The 17,109-nt window shown below is 40.8% G+C and overlaps 1 protein-coding gene across 1 annotated transcript in view; it reads right to left on the bottom strand.

Moving 5' to 3' along the window:
• LOC114766138 (protein kinase C-binding protein NELL1-like) overlaps window positions 1-17,109 on the bottom strand; it is a 139,017-nt gene that overhangs the window by 90,197 nt on the left and 31,711 nt on the right. Inside the window, exon 5 of the mRNA XM_028956769.1 lies at window positions 2,935-3,031. Within this exon, the coding sequence (XP_028812602.1) occupies window positions 2,935-3,031 (97 nt within the window). The remainder of the gene's footprint in view (window positions 1-2,934; window positions 3,032-17,109) is intronic.

The raw sequence follows: 17,109 nt of genomic DNA, 5'->3' as shown, positions 1-17,109 counted from the left end.
AATGGTGTGTGCCATTTTGAGTATCTTGTGAACGTTCTCTGCATGTTTCATTTCATTATAGGCCATGCATTTGCCAAAAAAAAAAAAAAGCTGGTAGCTTTTCATCTTCCGGAACTATGTTGCTGTACAGTAACAGTAAAATTGCTGTTACTGGCTATTGCCGATAATGCAGCTGATCCTGGAAATCCACATAACTTGGTTGGAGTGTTCAAAGATACAAACAAGCTCTGCCCGCTCTCGCTCAGAAGTGCTTACTCCAAGTGTAACGGTGATGCCATTTTCACAAACAATAATTGCAGCCCCTCTGCTGAAAGAAGAAGTCCTGAGAACGAGGAGGTGGGGCGCCTATAGAGAAATAGGGGGTGGCGAGGAACAGAAGCGGAACAGGACAGAGATGGAAAAGACCGAATAAACAAATCATGTTGGAATATGTCGACAAAGGGACCGCTCAGGCTATTATTCCAATTAAAGTACTCCCAGGAAAACTGCTGTTCTGCTTCCTGACTCGTGTCCCATTATCTCCTACATATTCCAAACAAAGTGACATTAAACAGCAATGAAAAAGTGATCTCCACCATTCAGCCTATTGTACCTTATACCCGGCGTAATGTTTCTCACAGGCTAAAAGTCCTTGGCAAATTCACATTGAGATACACATAATTTATGGCAATCCTGATTTCCAACTACTGCTCTCTGGAGATTTGGCCGCCATTAGTTCTCGGCCCAGAAAAGTCCTGCCTCTTGTTTTATTCAAAGCCATGTTTAGATTGCCTTATTATTATCATCTCGCTCTTAAGCCTTCCGCTGAAGGGAGTGTGAGGCAGCTGGTGCATTACACCTCCCCTCCACCGCAACTGTTCCCTTCAGGAGGCCAGAGATTTCAGAGCATCACACACTCAGCAGATTATCGGAGGCTTTAATTGGCATCAGAAGGAAGCACAACAGGGATGTGATATGTGGAGAAATATCTGTACCATCACATATGCTGCAGTTACATCCAACCTGCCATTTTGATTGGTTGAGAAGAATTCCTTTCATTGAAATGTACATATGAAGCTTGACGTTTTCCTTTTAGCAAGAGTTACTTCCATTCGTGAATTAATTAACAGCTCACGGTTAGACGTCTTGAGACACCGTGGTCATTAGTGCAATCTGAGCCTATGGGCTTTGTGTGGATCTAGATAGCTTTGCACTGTATGTCAAGCTTCATTTTCTTGCCGTGTGTCCACCTCATCAAAGAGTCAAATGACTTTGTCTGGGTTTTGCACTGGTAGGAGTGGCACCTTTCAAACCAGGCCTCGTCGCAAATCACTTTGCTTCATGGACTTGGCAACAACCATAAATTAATTTTTCCCATTACAAATCAGGCTGAAAAATACATTCCTATGAATTTTTATGACTTTCTCTTTGATTTTTAAGGGACCCTGCTGTAACTGTATGGCATTACACAAATTAATTAAAGATTAATTTAATACACTCATATAACAAAAAATGTAACATTTATTAATAATATCATCATACATGCTGGAGGCTGGATAATAAGGTTTAGCAAGGGGAATGTGCACTGGAGGAGCTGGCGAGGAGGAACAGGAGCGTTTGGCACGATGGAGGGATAATGAAGGTGAGTGGGAACAGGAGTGGGAAGAAGGACACGCCTCAGCTTCACAGGAGTGGAAGTCTGGCTCTGCAGGGACTGCTGGAAAAGGGGGCGAGGGGAGAAGACTTGGGTGAAGCGGTGCAGGGGAGAATAGGAAGATAATGGTCCGTGGGTGTGGGTCCAAAGGAGGGACGTCTTGAGTGGCACAGGCGGAGACTTTCACTTGGTTCTGGGTGGAAGGAAGATGCGGCAGGATGCAGTCTCAGGGGTGTTTCAAAGGGACAGGCAAACTCGAGGTTGGGGGCGGGCAAAGGATGGTTAGAGTAATCACTATTCCTTTTTCCTGGTAAGGCTAGCATCTCTGAGAATAAATTAGCCAAAGAGCGGACAGAGATCCAAATGGCCGCCTGGCTTTTACTCTGGATGCTGACCCCGCTCACTTCCCCTTCCGGGTCGCCGGGTCGCTGTCCTGGTTGAATGTGCTCCCCCTGGGGGACTGGCGGTGGTATGATGGCCGTGACAAGAACATTAATATGGAATTCCACAGGTTCAGCGTTACAGCTGTTTATATTCCGTAAGTCACTGGTAAACCAATGATGATTTTAGAACCAGAACAATCCAATTAAACATGGCCATGAAATTTAAAAGGCAGAGCGTAAAACCTTTAAGATTTATGTAAAATTCATATCCTCATGACTGTACCGAGGCATGTATCATCCAGAATTTAATAACCGCACTGAGCACAGCCCTACGGAAACAGCAGATGGTTACTTTTGGTATTGGATAATAGCGCAGTGTGTGAATGAGCTGATCAATTATCATGGCAATTACAGGTTCCAAGTCAAAGTCTCTCTTCCTGTCACATTCTCATATGAAGGAGGGCTTCAACCCACCTGATTAACAAAGAGGTGCCTGGAAACATCACCTTTATATACATTGATTTCTCATACTTCTGGATTTATGCTGGTGTTGAGAATAACTTGTCAACACATCATTATAATGGGTGTCAATATTCAGAAAATGTGAGGCGACAACAGTAGATCTAAATTAGAGTAACTATGTCTGCAAGAAACCAGCCAGGGAACACCAGATAACATCTACAGTAGAACAAACAGCATGTTCTCACTGGCAAGAGCCCCAAGCCAAGACCTGCTAAATGTTTTACTAAGACTACAGGTTGACAGTATGGGCTCTAAGTAAATGACATCAAATGACATCAAATCAGTTGGCCAAACATGTTAGTCATTTGAATTCAGGAGTAGGATCATTACAAATTAGTAATAGGTAATTGAAGACCAAGGCTCATGCAGTCAAAAAGACAACAGGAAACATTTTACCTTGAACAGGCCATGTTTGTGGCTGTGCTGTCCCAGCCACACCCCGCTCCCTGGTGTCAGGTTCATCAGAGGAGGGTCTATTACTCGCTCGTATATCCTGCCATGAGGGGAAGGGGAGATACATATCGTGAAAATCAAACTCCACATGGAAAATTGTGTTAACTTTTTCTGTGCTTGTTTTAAATGAACAAAAAAAAATGTTACAGACAGATTTAATATGCGAAATTGTTCAACTTCAGGCTTCAACCTGAATCAACAAGAGACGTAATTCAGCAGCATTAAGCAGCATAATGCAGATTATGCTAAAAAAAGGCCTAATTAAGCTAATAATATCTTCAACTGAATCAGTAATTATCGCAGCTATGCTTTTTTATCACCTCTGCATCAGTAATTGTAAAATGGAAAATCACAGTTCCCATAAAAATCAAGAGCAACTACGACTAAAGCATTAGCCTTTCAGAACAGTACAAAACCACTGATACTCCAAGAATACTCCCCACTCAGTGTTTAGTCACCCTCAAGTTCCACATTGCTGCCATGTTGCAGCGCCATATGATCAATGCTGTTTTTTCCATTGGAGATAATATTATAATAAAGACATTTTTAAGTATTCCTCTCATTGTTGAGCTTTGTCGGTAGTACTATCCCAATCTACCCCTTCTGGTAACACAGTATTACTTGGATTACTAGGATTACTGTTCTTGAACACCAGGAACATATAAGATGTATAAGCCCAGTGCAGACAGGACGTGATTCTCTGTACATCGTGAGAGATGGGCCTTGCACCCCAGCAGCAAAAAAAAAAAAAAAAAAAAACTCTGGCCCAATAAGTGTAAATAATATTGAGCAAATCCAATTGTGAGGGGAAGCGTGTGTACATGTCAATTTTCTCTCCACCCCTCCAGAGGAAATGGGATCCGCCGAGCAGCCGGGCTGCACTCTTCAACCATGACAGTCTGTCCGGGAAACAGTATTGATATCTCTGCCATGGCACCTCGTTACGAGTGGCGGCGACGCGACAAACAAACACGGCCTGGCATTATCAAGCCAACCTGTCAAACCTTAACCACCGGCCTCGGGAGTCCTACTGTCTCCCTGCGGCTGAGGTGGGCAACGCTCAAACCTCCGGCCCGACCACACGTGGGGATGCCGGCCATGACGGACAGTGTTATTTAGCCTGTAAATTTGGAGTGATTGGCAGGTACAGGATGGGTTGTGTCTGTTTCCTGCTTCACACTGCCACACAGCCTTATTATGACAGATGGAAATGTGAACATGTGGTTCGACAGACATGTATCTTTTTTTTTTTACTTTTTGACAGAGTCTTACGGAAGAACACAGCAGCCACTCAGAAGGAAAGGAAAGCCGTGAAAAATGCAAATGGGAACATGAAGCTCGGAGACAACGAGACCTGGAGAACTCACCGCGCCCTTTCTTCGGGGAAAGGGGCGAATCCCACAATGGAGCTGCATTAGCATAAGCACCAAGCTCTGGCTAAATTTAAAATCTCTCACAGAACTTGGTTAAGACTGGAGAGACCTGAGTTCTTCACTGCAGGGAGTGCAAAGAAACTTGAGAGAAGTTGCGAGGAGTGGCCTTCCACTTCTACATCTAAATGAATTGACCCCGATTTACAGGAAACAGACGCCTTGCATCTCTTTCCAAGACTGCAATTACCTTGCTGTAGGTTTATGAATTTCCCCCGATTAGACCTTAATTAGAGTTAAACAGCGATCTAAATCAGAGCCTGCTTTTTGAAGCATTTACATTTTTCACCCCCCACACACATTTATTATTAATGTATTTAGAGTGCAGGCTCCCTATATACTCTCCGCGAGCGCTGCTGTATGTAATCACAGTCCTTGAGTGTCAATTAAGAGCTCCAGTCCAGCTACGCTTAAGTGCATCAGATTTTTTTATGTACCTGCCTTGATGTACATGACAGGCTAGGAAGCGGAACTGGCTGCAGCTCACCACAGAATGAATTCCTGGCGGATGCCTGCATCCCAGGGAACTGATTGCCGTATAATTTACAGAGACAGACATTTTTTAAATGAGCGTGTAAGAAAAAAATGTGAAGAAGAAACGGAAACTACAAGAAAAAAAGTCTATTTGACTACAGTACTGATGAAAATATGTCAGGTTAAATGGAATAACAGGTAAAGGGGAATGTGACATCATAGGGCCAGTTTATGGTTTCTGGGTTTCTGGCAGCATTGATTTACATTTGTGAGAAATTGTTTGAAAATTGTGAATTTATAGCATTTCCCATAGTCACTATAAAACAATGATAAAATAATATTAGATTTCCTGTAGCATGTTCTCCACATTTATAAATATGTCTGTAATGTCCTGTAACTAATAGTTCTCCTACTATTGCTACTAATATTTATAATAATTCAGGCGACTAAATCAACCCGCATCCTCCACATAAAGATTAAGCAGTAAGAAAACTGAGAGGCAGCATGGCAGCATGGCAATTGAGGCTCTTAAACCATGCTTGAAATTATAAGAGCTTTCATACAGACACATCAGCCAAACAGTTATTTTGGTGTCACTTGAGCAACACCTCATCATCAAAACAGCCCTGAGACACACCTACACAGGAAGCCTCGGGTTAAGATGCCAATCAGAATGGTAATTTTTGTCTGTGACATCTATGCTGTGCTTTCAGATGCTGCCAGGGCCTTCAGTTACACTCCTGTTTTTATCCATTTCTCTCTGTCCTTACCTTGAACCGATCCACCATAATATTAGACAACATAAGGCAACAACACTGCAGCTTTAACAGTTCCACAGAACCACCAGTTCCACAGTTACCGTTCGAATGAGTACATGGAAGAAGCAGTGGAAGAGGTTGCCCTGGTCTGATGAACTGTGGATGTGAGTGCCTGGGAAAGACATTGAACTTGGAGACACAATGGGAAGAAGACGAACTGGCGGAAGTCACGTAAGGCTTTGAGCAAGGTTCTGCCTTTATGTAGATGATTCTTGAAATGCCTGCCTAAACCTTGTTGCTGGCCAAGTACACCCCTCCAAGGAAACTATATGCCCTGACGGCAGTGCCCTCTTTCAGTGGGATAATGTGGCACACTTTAATTGGACCTCAAACCAATCGAGCACCAAAAGAAGTTAGGTCCATGGAGGCTCCACCATGCAACATCTCCTGCTGACCACAGCACAGCATACGTTCATCACTCTGGTGGAGTTCAAGCATTTTGACTGGGAGAGGAACCTTCACAATATCTACACTGGGGAAGTGGACAAATCAGCCATAGAGCAGATAAAGGAAGAAACAGATAGGAACTAAGGAATATATGACAGCATTAACATCTTACAATGAGACAGTTGCATCTGCAATTAATAACAATAATAACAATCACCATCATAATAATGTGCAATTATCAAGGCACAGAGATATTTTATAATATTGTTGTTTATATTTATTGTTGTTTATTTTTTTGCAATTTTTACTTATCTATCAGTATTTATACAAAGAAACAAACAGGCCTAAATAAACAATTTAATGGATATGAAATGTATGTCATTTGAATGCTGGATAACATTAGCATCAATGACTCATGAACATGCTATATATATTTCTATTTTATGGCATCACTAACAGAGTCACACGTTGAAAATATGCTATTTGTGATGGTAATTTCATTAGGTGAAGAGCAGCATACTGCAGCTCCGAGAGTCCATAATGCTTTGTGGTATCTAGGTTTGCATAAAATTCCCATAGGTTTTCTGCAGCAGGATTAAAATTAGAACCTATCAAACAGGTTTCACAGATGAGTTTCAGTGCATAAAATCGTATATTTGCCATGAGGTTTTCCTGTTATTGTCTGTGTAGTGTGCATCAATATCATCACTGCTGAAAAGTATATTTCACATTTCACAAGCACACTTCTCAAAGCTTCAGGCCACTAAAGCAACCCGCAGCCTCCACATAAGAAGTGAGAAAACTGAGAGGAGCTGTCGATGTACTTCGCAAGGCAAACATGGCACTTTTTTCATGCTCCGAAACAATACAGAATACAGATGAAGGGTGACCATGGTAGAGACCATTATGCATTTTATGAGGATTAACATACAAACACGTTAATTCTCATTTTTAAAAATGTCCTTAAGCATGTTACAATAATTATATAATTGCCTGATCAATAATGACATGATTGAATCAATGCTTGATTATTTGTGTACAATTGTTGGAATTGTTTCTATTTAATGTAATATTGTTAATATTGTTATTTGATAGTTTAACTGGTGCTCGTTTAATGACGTGTTGATTTTTCATATCTAACCATGTGAGTAGAGAATCATGGGTAATGTTGCACAAGACATTCTTTAGAAGACAAATACCAGAGCACCGCTACGGACACATTTTGGTAGAGCCTCATAACTTGGAGGAAGTGATCTATCATGATTATACTACAGTTTAAACATAATCCACATGGGGTTGTAAAGAATAATAAAATCCATCGAAAATAATTCTGCTGGGGCTGTCATGCAAAAGTTACATCAGTTTGAACTTACCGAGTTGTGATAGGAGTGATAGGGCCTGTTAGATTCTCGGGATGGAATCAGAGCTTCAGGTGAAGAGAGTCACCTCAAGATGAGATCATGAAAACTATATTGGAACAAGGGTTTGCAGGGGATCCTACGACGAACTGCTGCAACGAGCTGGCAACCATATTACAGAAGTTTTGCTGAATACTTGTCATGTTCCTCAGTGACTTTTTTTGTCCGAGCCAAGATGTGTGTCTCTCTATGACACTGAGGATGTGCGCTGTGCTCTGAGCATAAAAAAAGGTGCCGTCATTAAATGAAACAGTGATGCCAGGTCAACTCCACGCCACATCATAGCCCATTAACAGTCACGTTTTGTGCAATTTATGAGAAGCCATAACACTTCACAAGGCCGGACAGTAAAAATGCAGCTAAGCTGGTGCATAAAGACAGGGTTGAGACCATGGCGGCCATGTTGGAGGGCATTTTTTGCCCATTGACCATGACAGATATTACTGCAATAAAAATGTTAAGTACCTATTTTAATGCAGGTTACCGAATATTGCTGTTATTACCTGTTTTGTCAAACCATAATTTTATTTTATGGAGAGATTTATTGTGAGTTAAATGCTTAAAGCCCTTAGTGGTCTATGGAGGGGGGTTGCATTATATGGTATGACTAATTTATGAAGGCTTTAGGAATGTGTAATAAAGAGCATGCTTTCCATATCCTTGGCCTCCACATACCCCAACATTACCAAATGAGGTTAGTTTAAAGGTCAAAGATGACCATTTTCATTTGTTTATTATATATTGTTATATAGTGACATGGCGTCAGCATCATGTTGCTGCCAAAGATCCCTGTAACCAAAACTTTAGGGGACAGTGTCCACTGATCACTTTTTTGTTTTTTGTTGGCAGCGTTCATTTTCAGAGATGGCTCAAGCACTTATTGTTGCTAGGTAACACACTTCCACATTGCTTCATGGTGGATGCCGTGCCTCTATTTATGCTGCCTTCAAAGTCAATGGAAAACTGTGATGATAATGCCACCCGGAGTAAGACGTCAAACTTGATAAAAGAGGTTTACAATTGCTGTTAACTTTCCTTTCAATGCTTGATATTGGCTTTGGTATTTTTTGGAGGCAGCCATATTCTTTACACTTTTTATACCTTGAATATCTGTTGATCATGAATAAATCGATCATTTTAATTTGTATTTGTAACACATTATCAATTTACTCCCCGTCCTGCACCCAGTGTCCTGGGATCAGCTCGGGCAGATAAGACCCCGAGAAATCTGATTAAGCATTTAAGGAGAGTGATTAAAGTAAAGTAAAGTAAAGATTAAAGTGTGAGGGATTGAGCATCATTTTTATTAATCATCAGAAACAATTTTTGCTGAATACAACTGCTGAAAGTGCCATGACAGGTAGTGGAAAAAAGTTGTGCCATAAGCGTGCTATGGCAAGAACAAAAGAAAAATGCTCAATACAGTATCTTAAAGGCTAAACATCTGAGATCTAAATCAGTTGATCTAAAATGGTGGCTGAAAAATGTTTCAGTTGATTTAAGAACAAAAATAGCTCTGCAGTGATCTGAGCTCAGTCTGACAGGATGACTCGTGACAGAAATAAAAAAGTTCACCTCTGCACTAGAACTTGGCAGAACTTGTTCATTACGCACATAGCCCTGCAGAGAAGTTTCTACTCTTCTAGCTCACACTGCTTTGGAAGCCTCATTTATTTTCAGCCTCTGAGAGCAAAATTTGAGTAATATCCTGACCCACAGGAGAATGATGCACACGGCAGTATACTGGATTATATATTAACCTGAGATTAAATTACATTCCACTTTATTGTCATTGTCAGTTCAGTATAGGACACTGCTGAGATCTGATGCATTTTTGTGGAATATTATTTGTGCATTTTCTTCACTGAGGAAATGTGTTGTGAAATGTATTCAATTTATTAAGTTTCTGCTGTCTGTGAATAGTTTTAGAAGACTTGTAAATTCAGATTGCTCTACAAAAAGGCAATTTTTATTCAGCGTTAGAAATGTAGTAGAACAGCATTAAAATTATTTACTTTAGTATCCAAATAAACGAATATGCATGGCATGTTGCACAAGAGTAAATGCACTCACCAGCTGCAGTCCAAAAACATTGTGTTGTACGCTGCATGGATTTAAAATTAATGGATTTTAACATTCAAGATGCACATGACTGCTTTAGTTCAGCAAAGGCATCCTGCATAAAAACACATTAAAATTTAGGGTTTTTCTTTGTTCTCAGGTGAAGGTGAATAACTGTCACAACCATGCTGGCATGACGAAGCAGGTGAACGGAGTCGATGAGAAGGAGGTGACGAGAAGACGAGGAAGGAAGGACGCAATCGCGCGACGTCACAAAATCGAGGTTTAATGGTGAAGCACAAGACAGGGGAGACATCTGAGACACTGGTGAACATGGAACATAACTTCAAAGGCCTGACGGCCAACAGAAACGAACAGGGCAGCTTTATGCATTTTACACAGGTGAAAATGATTAGGGAACGTTACACAGGACACAGTGAAATCCCGGACCGGAGTAACCCCTTTCGGACCGGATCATGACAATAACAGTATTTAGTAAGCAGCATTTATTGGCTGCAGTTGCAAAAACAGCTCATGTTAGTTTATTTACGTTTAAAGTATGATTTAAGATGGCAGCTGAAGTAATTTAATACTCAAACGGGCTCAGCGGGTGGTAAAATAGGCCTTTAGGCCACTGGGCCTGTACTCCACTGCTACACTGGTAAACAGAACAGTTCTGTTCAAATAAATTACCTTTTAGAGTTTACTTCTAATTTTGAGGCTTGCACATCTGAACCACAAGATCATGGAGTTTCCAGCAGTGATGTCTACTTGAATTAGTGTGTGTGTAGTCTGTAGGTCAGGGGACCTTCAGCAGATTAAACCAATTAGAGACAAAAAGGTCCACCGCATCGCAGGGGCGTCTACAATCAATGGCTACTAACCTGAGACACATTATTTGCTGGGATCCCATAATTCATTGGTCTTTACCAGGAGAGACATCAGCCACTCAAAAGCAACAAATCACGGGTGGCCCTCAGGTTCCCGGATCGATTGGAAAACTCAGCGGAAGGAGTTAAAGCAGATAAATGACCACTTTTGTCTGCTGCTAGCGCGAGGCTGTTCTTCTTCATAATGGAGCTTAATGACAGAAAAGTCTCAATAAATAGTTGCTTAGAACACATCTGCAATAAACAGCCTTTAGCTCTCCATGTATTTGGCTCTGGGACATCAAAAAACAGTGTTTGTGTGTGTGTATGCGTGTGTGCTTTTTTCAGTGTTGATTCACGTTGATAGAGCTGTGCCTTCTTAAAAAGCACAAAAGTTTTATCCCTGTTTTAACCACGGGTTAGTGAGCCTCATGGCTCAAGGTCCGTTTTTCCATGTGCAGAAACTAAAGTTCTGTGGACGTTCCAGACCCTTCAGGGTGAAAGCTCCTAGCATTCCGACAGGCAGTGCTGCATCAGTAGAATTTAGTTAGAAATGAAAGTGTGGAAGTAAGAGAGAAAGTAGCTGTCAGGGGGGATGATCCTGGCATTCGTGTGATGGATTCAGCGCTCTGTCTCCTGCTCTTCTCTCTGCTTGTTGTCTGATCTGCTTTGAGTTCTGAGCCCATTATTCATGTGCCAGAGAAGATAAAGGCATTTGTGACACTTTCGGGGAGACTGACAGTTGCCCTTTTGTGCGGTTGTAAGGTAAGGACTGCATGTCTAGCGGAGTACCCGAAACAGGGATGAGCGTTTACACTCTTCTAAGATTGCGGTGATTAAAGTCTGCAGTGGATGCAGTTTGCTTATGGCATTTGAACGTGAATGAACGTTATCATGATAGAGAAATATTTTGTGATTATTGTGGCAAAAAAATATATCCAGTATTTTACAAAAGCCATGTGCACAGAGACCGATAGGGGAAGAAATCTATGTCATGAGAAAATGTCCCCGTCTCTGGGCACATTCTGCATTCCTAAAAGCAAGCTATTCTTGTTAGTGACCCAGCTAACAGTGATATCTTACTTTTGTGCACCACCACCCGGGAAATTGTGAATACAATTTGTCCTTTTTAATTACCGCGGTCTGCAGAAAATACATTTGTTTCTTAAGAGAGCACAAAGCAATGGACCAGAGCCAGCAACTCCGGTAAAGGTTACTTACTTAATTACATGTGTGTGTGTGTTTGGTTATTTGTTTGGACATTATTATATTTATGTGAGCTGAATGACCCACCAATCTAATAGTTGACTTTTGTATTTGAATTAAAATCCCTTGAATACACCTGATAGATGCACTTCCCCATCTTGCTGTCGGGCTAAGCGTTGCTGCATAGCTGATGTGGGAAGTGCTGTGACCCAGAACAGCCACGTGTGTAATAGATGGTAACTCAGCCTAATAAGACTATGCCCTGGCCTTGAAACATGCCCTGCATACTCTATACCTTCTGGACAGCACTCACAACCTGGAATATTGCATGTGCTATCAATAAGTGATTTCTCAATTTGTGTGACTCATATGACTCAAATGATTATATTAATACATTAAACAATTTTAAGATTGAAACAATGCCTTGACGCAAATGCAATTCGAATGGGATGTTATACATGTTATACAGATGAAATATTGTTTTTATGACTTTATTGCATGGTCACATAAACCTTAATAAAACACATCACAATTAATCTGATTTAATATTACAACGTTTTAATTAATTCAATATTTTTTTATTATTCAGGTCAGTGATATTATGCAAATGTGGCAACAGAGTTGAGCAAGTGTGTGTCATTTAAAAGGTTCCGTCCTTGTGAGAACACATAGGAGTGTATGTGTTTTGCAAATGAAAAGGATGCACAGTGACTGGGATAATTATTGGACCTCAAGGGTCCTTAAGGACCAAAGGGTCATATCTGTAACCTTAACCTTCTCCTCTCTGATTCTTCCTTTTTTTCCCCTGCTCTTCCTCTGCCCTTCCTCTTTTCTCTTTCTCTCTCTTTCTTCTCCTTCTGGCCTTTCTGCAACACTGGCACCATTTTACAATGTAATATTTCCACGTAAATTCTAAATTAGTCTATAAGTAAGAATAAATTAGAAACTGTTGATTCCTGCCATTTCTACTATGCCATGCCTCTGTGTGTCCAGGTAATATCAAAAGAGCTGATATCAGTTAATGTAGATTAAAAAAGGTCTGTACAATCTCTGATGTCCACCCTTCACCACCAAGTTGGATTCTGTTATTAGGCCAACAGGCGGATCCCTGCAATATCCTCAATGCAGTACAAAAAATAATCTCACTTGACTCCAGTCCTGACAGTTGATGACAGTCAATCACAAATAATATTCAATTCACTAATTTAATTGCATCCTGTGTAAACTACTTATGCCAGGGCCATTTGCCATTTTAATGGCAGGTATAATGGTGGTACTCATTGTGGAAAGTTTGACTGCCCTCTTGAAACTGGGGCCTGCTCCACAGTAATGTTAGCTGAACTAATTATTTGAGGGAGGAACATGTTTACGGACATCTTTTTTTTTTTTTTATATTTATTAAGAAATAAATATTAACACAGCACTGCACTGTCGCAGTCTAAAACACAGCGGCGCAATATACATGTCACAAAATATGAATAATGCAGGGATGCTTGTTTTGCTAGTTAGTCCCGTGATTAATTTAGTGAGCATAATTGACTGTTTATAGGTGTAACCTGTCACAGTGGCAGGATATACATTGGGCGGGTCTGAGCAAACGTCACCATCATTTGCTTCAGCTGCAGCACGAGAAGCGCACTCATCAAAAGAGGGTGCCATTCCAGGACATAACAAAGGCACTAATGGGTGAGAAAAATATTCGCTGACATGAATGGTCAATACTTCCTCATTACCTCAGAGGCCCGGTGAGTAAATGATCCGACTTGGGAAATCACTCGGGCGGCCACGGGCTTTCGCGCGACCAAGACACCGTCATGCATCAGACATCATTGATTATTCTAAGCAGCCGCTTATGCACGCAAACTGTACACAGTAAGCTCACTTACAGTTCAAACACAAGCACCTCCTCCATTAACCTGCCGCTGGAGGGAAGGAGTCTTGATGCAATGCCAGCTCATCCATGTCAGCTTTTCAGAAGCTTGACATTGACCGCGCTCTCTGTGATACTACAGAGTTGCAGTGTGTGCTGCGGGTCAAATTATAAAATCGACAGCGCCTGATGAATGAGGATATTTTCATATTCATGTGGCAGCAGCAGGAGGAGGTCGAGAGGATAACTCAACAATTGGTTGTTTATCGTAAGTGTCAAAGTTTTTTTTTAGAATAGTGACTGTGGGTTTGTTCCAAAAAGATATTAAAGGGCACAGTTGGGATGTATGTTTTTAATTATAATTTTAGAGTAATATTGTATACTAATAACTATTCTAATCACCAAAATGTGTCAAAACCTTGAATCATTTTTTTGTTACATTATTAAACTAGGCAATGTTTCTGAAAATGTCTGTTTTTAGAGTTGAGATTGTAGGCGAGTTGTGTGTCGGTGGTTGATTTAACTACCTGGCAAGTCCATGACTACCACAGCAGTCCCCCAAGGTGATGCACTGGAAATGCACAACCCCACTGGCACATGAAAGAAGCAAGTATCTACGGCAACCATTGGTAAATACTGTCTATTTGGTCTGATATCTTTTGATGTTCCTACAGGGCCACTCGCATTGATCACAAAAGTATCCTTGCTCACTATTTTATCAACTTATGTTATTGGAGTTGTGCAACTAAAGGGGTCAGATGAGACCCGCCCCAAGAACAATTGCTCTGTAATGCAGTGAAACATTCACTCTTTTTTGTAAATGTGCAATAACTCTGACTCCTAAATGTGTGCCATGTGAACATTTTAAAGCATTTTGAAAGCCCACAGTGCTACCACACAACTTCATTATTAAATTCGGCCTCAGTTATTGTTAGGAATGAAGTGGGAAAGCGACTACTATTACGCTGACTGCCGGGCCTGTGTTGTCGTCCACGACGTACTGAGAGTGAACCCATATGGTTAAACAGAGGCAAGCTCGCGAGGATGGTTGTTGTGAGCTGACTTAAACAGTGCCCTGAGGGAACCAATCACTGCAAAAGTCATTCTTCTTCTCTGGACCATGCCAACACTCGTTTCATGTTATATTTAAAGACTGCAGACTGCCCTCTACACTTCTTATCTGAGAGAACGTCTTTACGCATTCGTAGCTGTCCATGGTGTTCAGTCTCAGGACCTCAAACGTACCGACTGGGTTTATTTCATTCCTTCTTTCAATGATTTTTTTTGGTTTGTTTTCAGTCAGCAGTTGATCATCCTTTTCTGCAGGAAAAAAAAAAGCTGCATGTACGAGAGCAGATTTAGTTAAACTGCTTGAGAAAATGATAAGCGTAGCAAATGGCATTACTCTAATTAACTATCCAAATTTCTGACCACAAAGCAGACGGAATCCCATGGAGGATTGGGGTGAACACACATCGCACTGAATTGGGAGATAATCAGCCCGCACAAACGCTTTATTCACTATCAGGGGATTCATTAAACACACAGAGGATAAAACCATATGTGCAAGAAGCGCGTGCATACACACACACACACACACACATAAAGAATGGATATCGTCCAACATAAATCATTTCTATCATTACATAATGCCTCCATTTTTTATGTCACCCAGCACCCACCCAACAATTCTTTCACTGTCACTGTGAATCCGCTGGTGCGTCTTTTGACAAAATCTGCATCGTAGAAAAAATCTGAAGCCACATTTATGACAGGGGGGGGGAAAATGTCTGAGGACAGCAGCAACCACAGAAACGGTGGGTATCCACAAACCAGCCCAGCACTCAGTAATCAGCGCCGCAGAGCAGGATTACAGGCCACAATTCATTATGCCAACACAATATCTCATTATCCCCAAAAAAACAACAAGAAAAGGAAAACAGGGGATCCATATTCATGCTGCTTCGAAAGCCTGGCGATGCAACGCCGGTGCGTTATTACGCGCGCGGGGGAGGGGTTAAACTGTGATAAGAGCCCGCCCACAGGAAAATGACATGTGTCGCGCTCTGTTTCCTAGGCAGACCAGCCATTTGAATCACAGGCTAATTTTCTGCATCGTAAATACAATTTCCACCTGCCAAGCGGGCTATTCGTGTCGGGCGTGTAGACACTGCCACTGCATAATCCGCGTGAGCGGGGCCACGGCTGCACGCCGCCTTGGTAAAAATATAACACCTCCTCACAGCCCACGGATCACAACTCCGCCATGACATGCTATATGCGAAGAAACAAACAAACTAAGAAACTACCACTCAGTAGGTTTTGACATTTGAAAAGGTTTCCCGGGAAGTAGTAATCAGACGGCGTAAAATAAGTATCTGGTGCAAAGTAACGACCTACGGTGTGTCACGTAAATGTCACCGGCCACTAATTATTCCTGGGTGTTCCTAGCCTTCGACTTGTAACCTAAATATAATTACACCGAGGTGTCAGACCTGGATAAAGTCATTTCTTTATTTCTTTCTTAATTTACTTCCTCTGTTCTGGCACAGCCAGGCCTGACCTGTGAAGTGATCATATATTATCACTTTCTAAATTTAACATAATAACAGGGAAGTGTCAGACAATATTTCTGTAAAATACCACGGATCTTTGCATTGCATGACCCGTTCACACTTCAACGCTTGCCTTATGTTCTAACCTTGAGAATTGTGATTAAGAAATATGTGCCAAGGAAACTATGATATATCAAAAACGTCTGCAATGTCATTTATAGCCTAATCATATTGATATTATTCCAAGATTTTACATGTCTTTAGCATTTATTTATCCATTTTGAGATCCTGTCCTATTTGTAATTTTACTTGATTAGACTTGAATTTACTTTTTACTATAGATTTAACATATTCTAAGAATCGGTTCTTGTTAATACCATATTGTTTAACTAAAATATTGAAGAGAATGAAGTATTTTATTTCGAATATGTGTTCCAAGTATTTAATGATTTCACAGCTCCAATTTGGGAAGTTTATCATATTACTGTTTTGTAGTATGTCCAGATTGTTCCAGATGGGTGAACGTTTGCATGGAATTAGTGACGACCCAGTCATTTATAGAAACTCCCACCGTGCTGTTAGAGATGAGCTGATACTGATACTTTTAAAGCATACATGTCATTTGATAATTGAGCTAATGAACGGTAGTGAAATGTCTATATTATTGCATTTGGATCATTTAGATCTAGTTTTTTTTCAGTTTTTCCTGTTATTACACGTAATTATATTACATAATTTTCTTCTAAGGATTTAATGTTTTTTTCTAATTCCAGGATCCATCTGTTTTCTCTTTTCTTTTTATGCTATGAGAATAAAAATGTTTTACCTCTCATCACAGCTTTGCCTGCTTCCCAAAGAACAGATTCTGATGTTCCAGGCAGGTCATGACAGTCTAAACATAAGGTCCACTCTTTTTTTAAATATCTGATAAAATCTTTGTCTTTAAGCAATGATGTGTTAAAAGTCCAGTTTTTACTTGGTGGAATGACATTCTTATGTATTAGAGTTAAAGACACAAAGATACATGATT

Source organism: Denticeps clupeoides, chromosome 16 (genome assembly GCF_900700375.1).
Source record: "Denticeps clupeoides chromosome 16, fDenClu1.1, whole genome shotgun sequence".
Lineage (NCBI taxonomy): Eukaryota > Metazoa > Chordata > Actinopteri > Clupeiformes > Denticipitidae > Denticeps > Denticeps clupeoides.
Note: the sequence above shows the minus strand (reverse complement) of the source record. Positions and strands in the feature narration are given on the sequence as shown.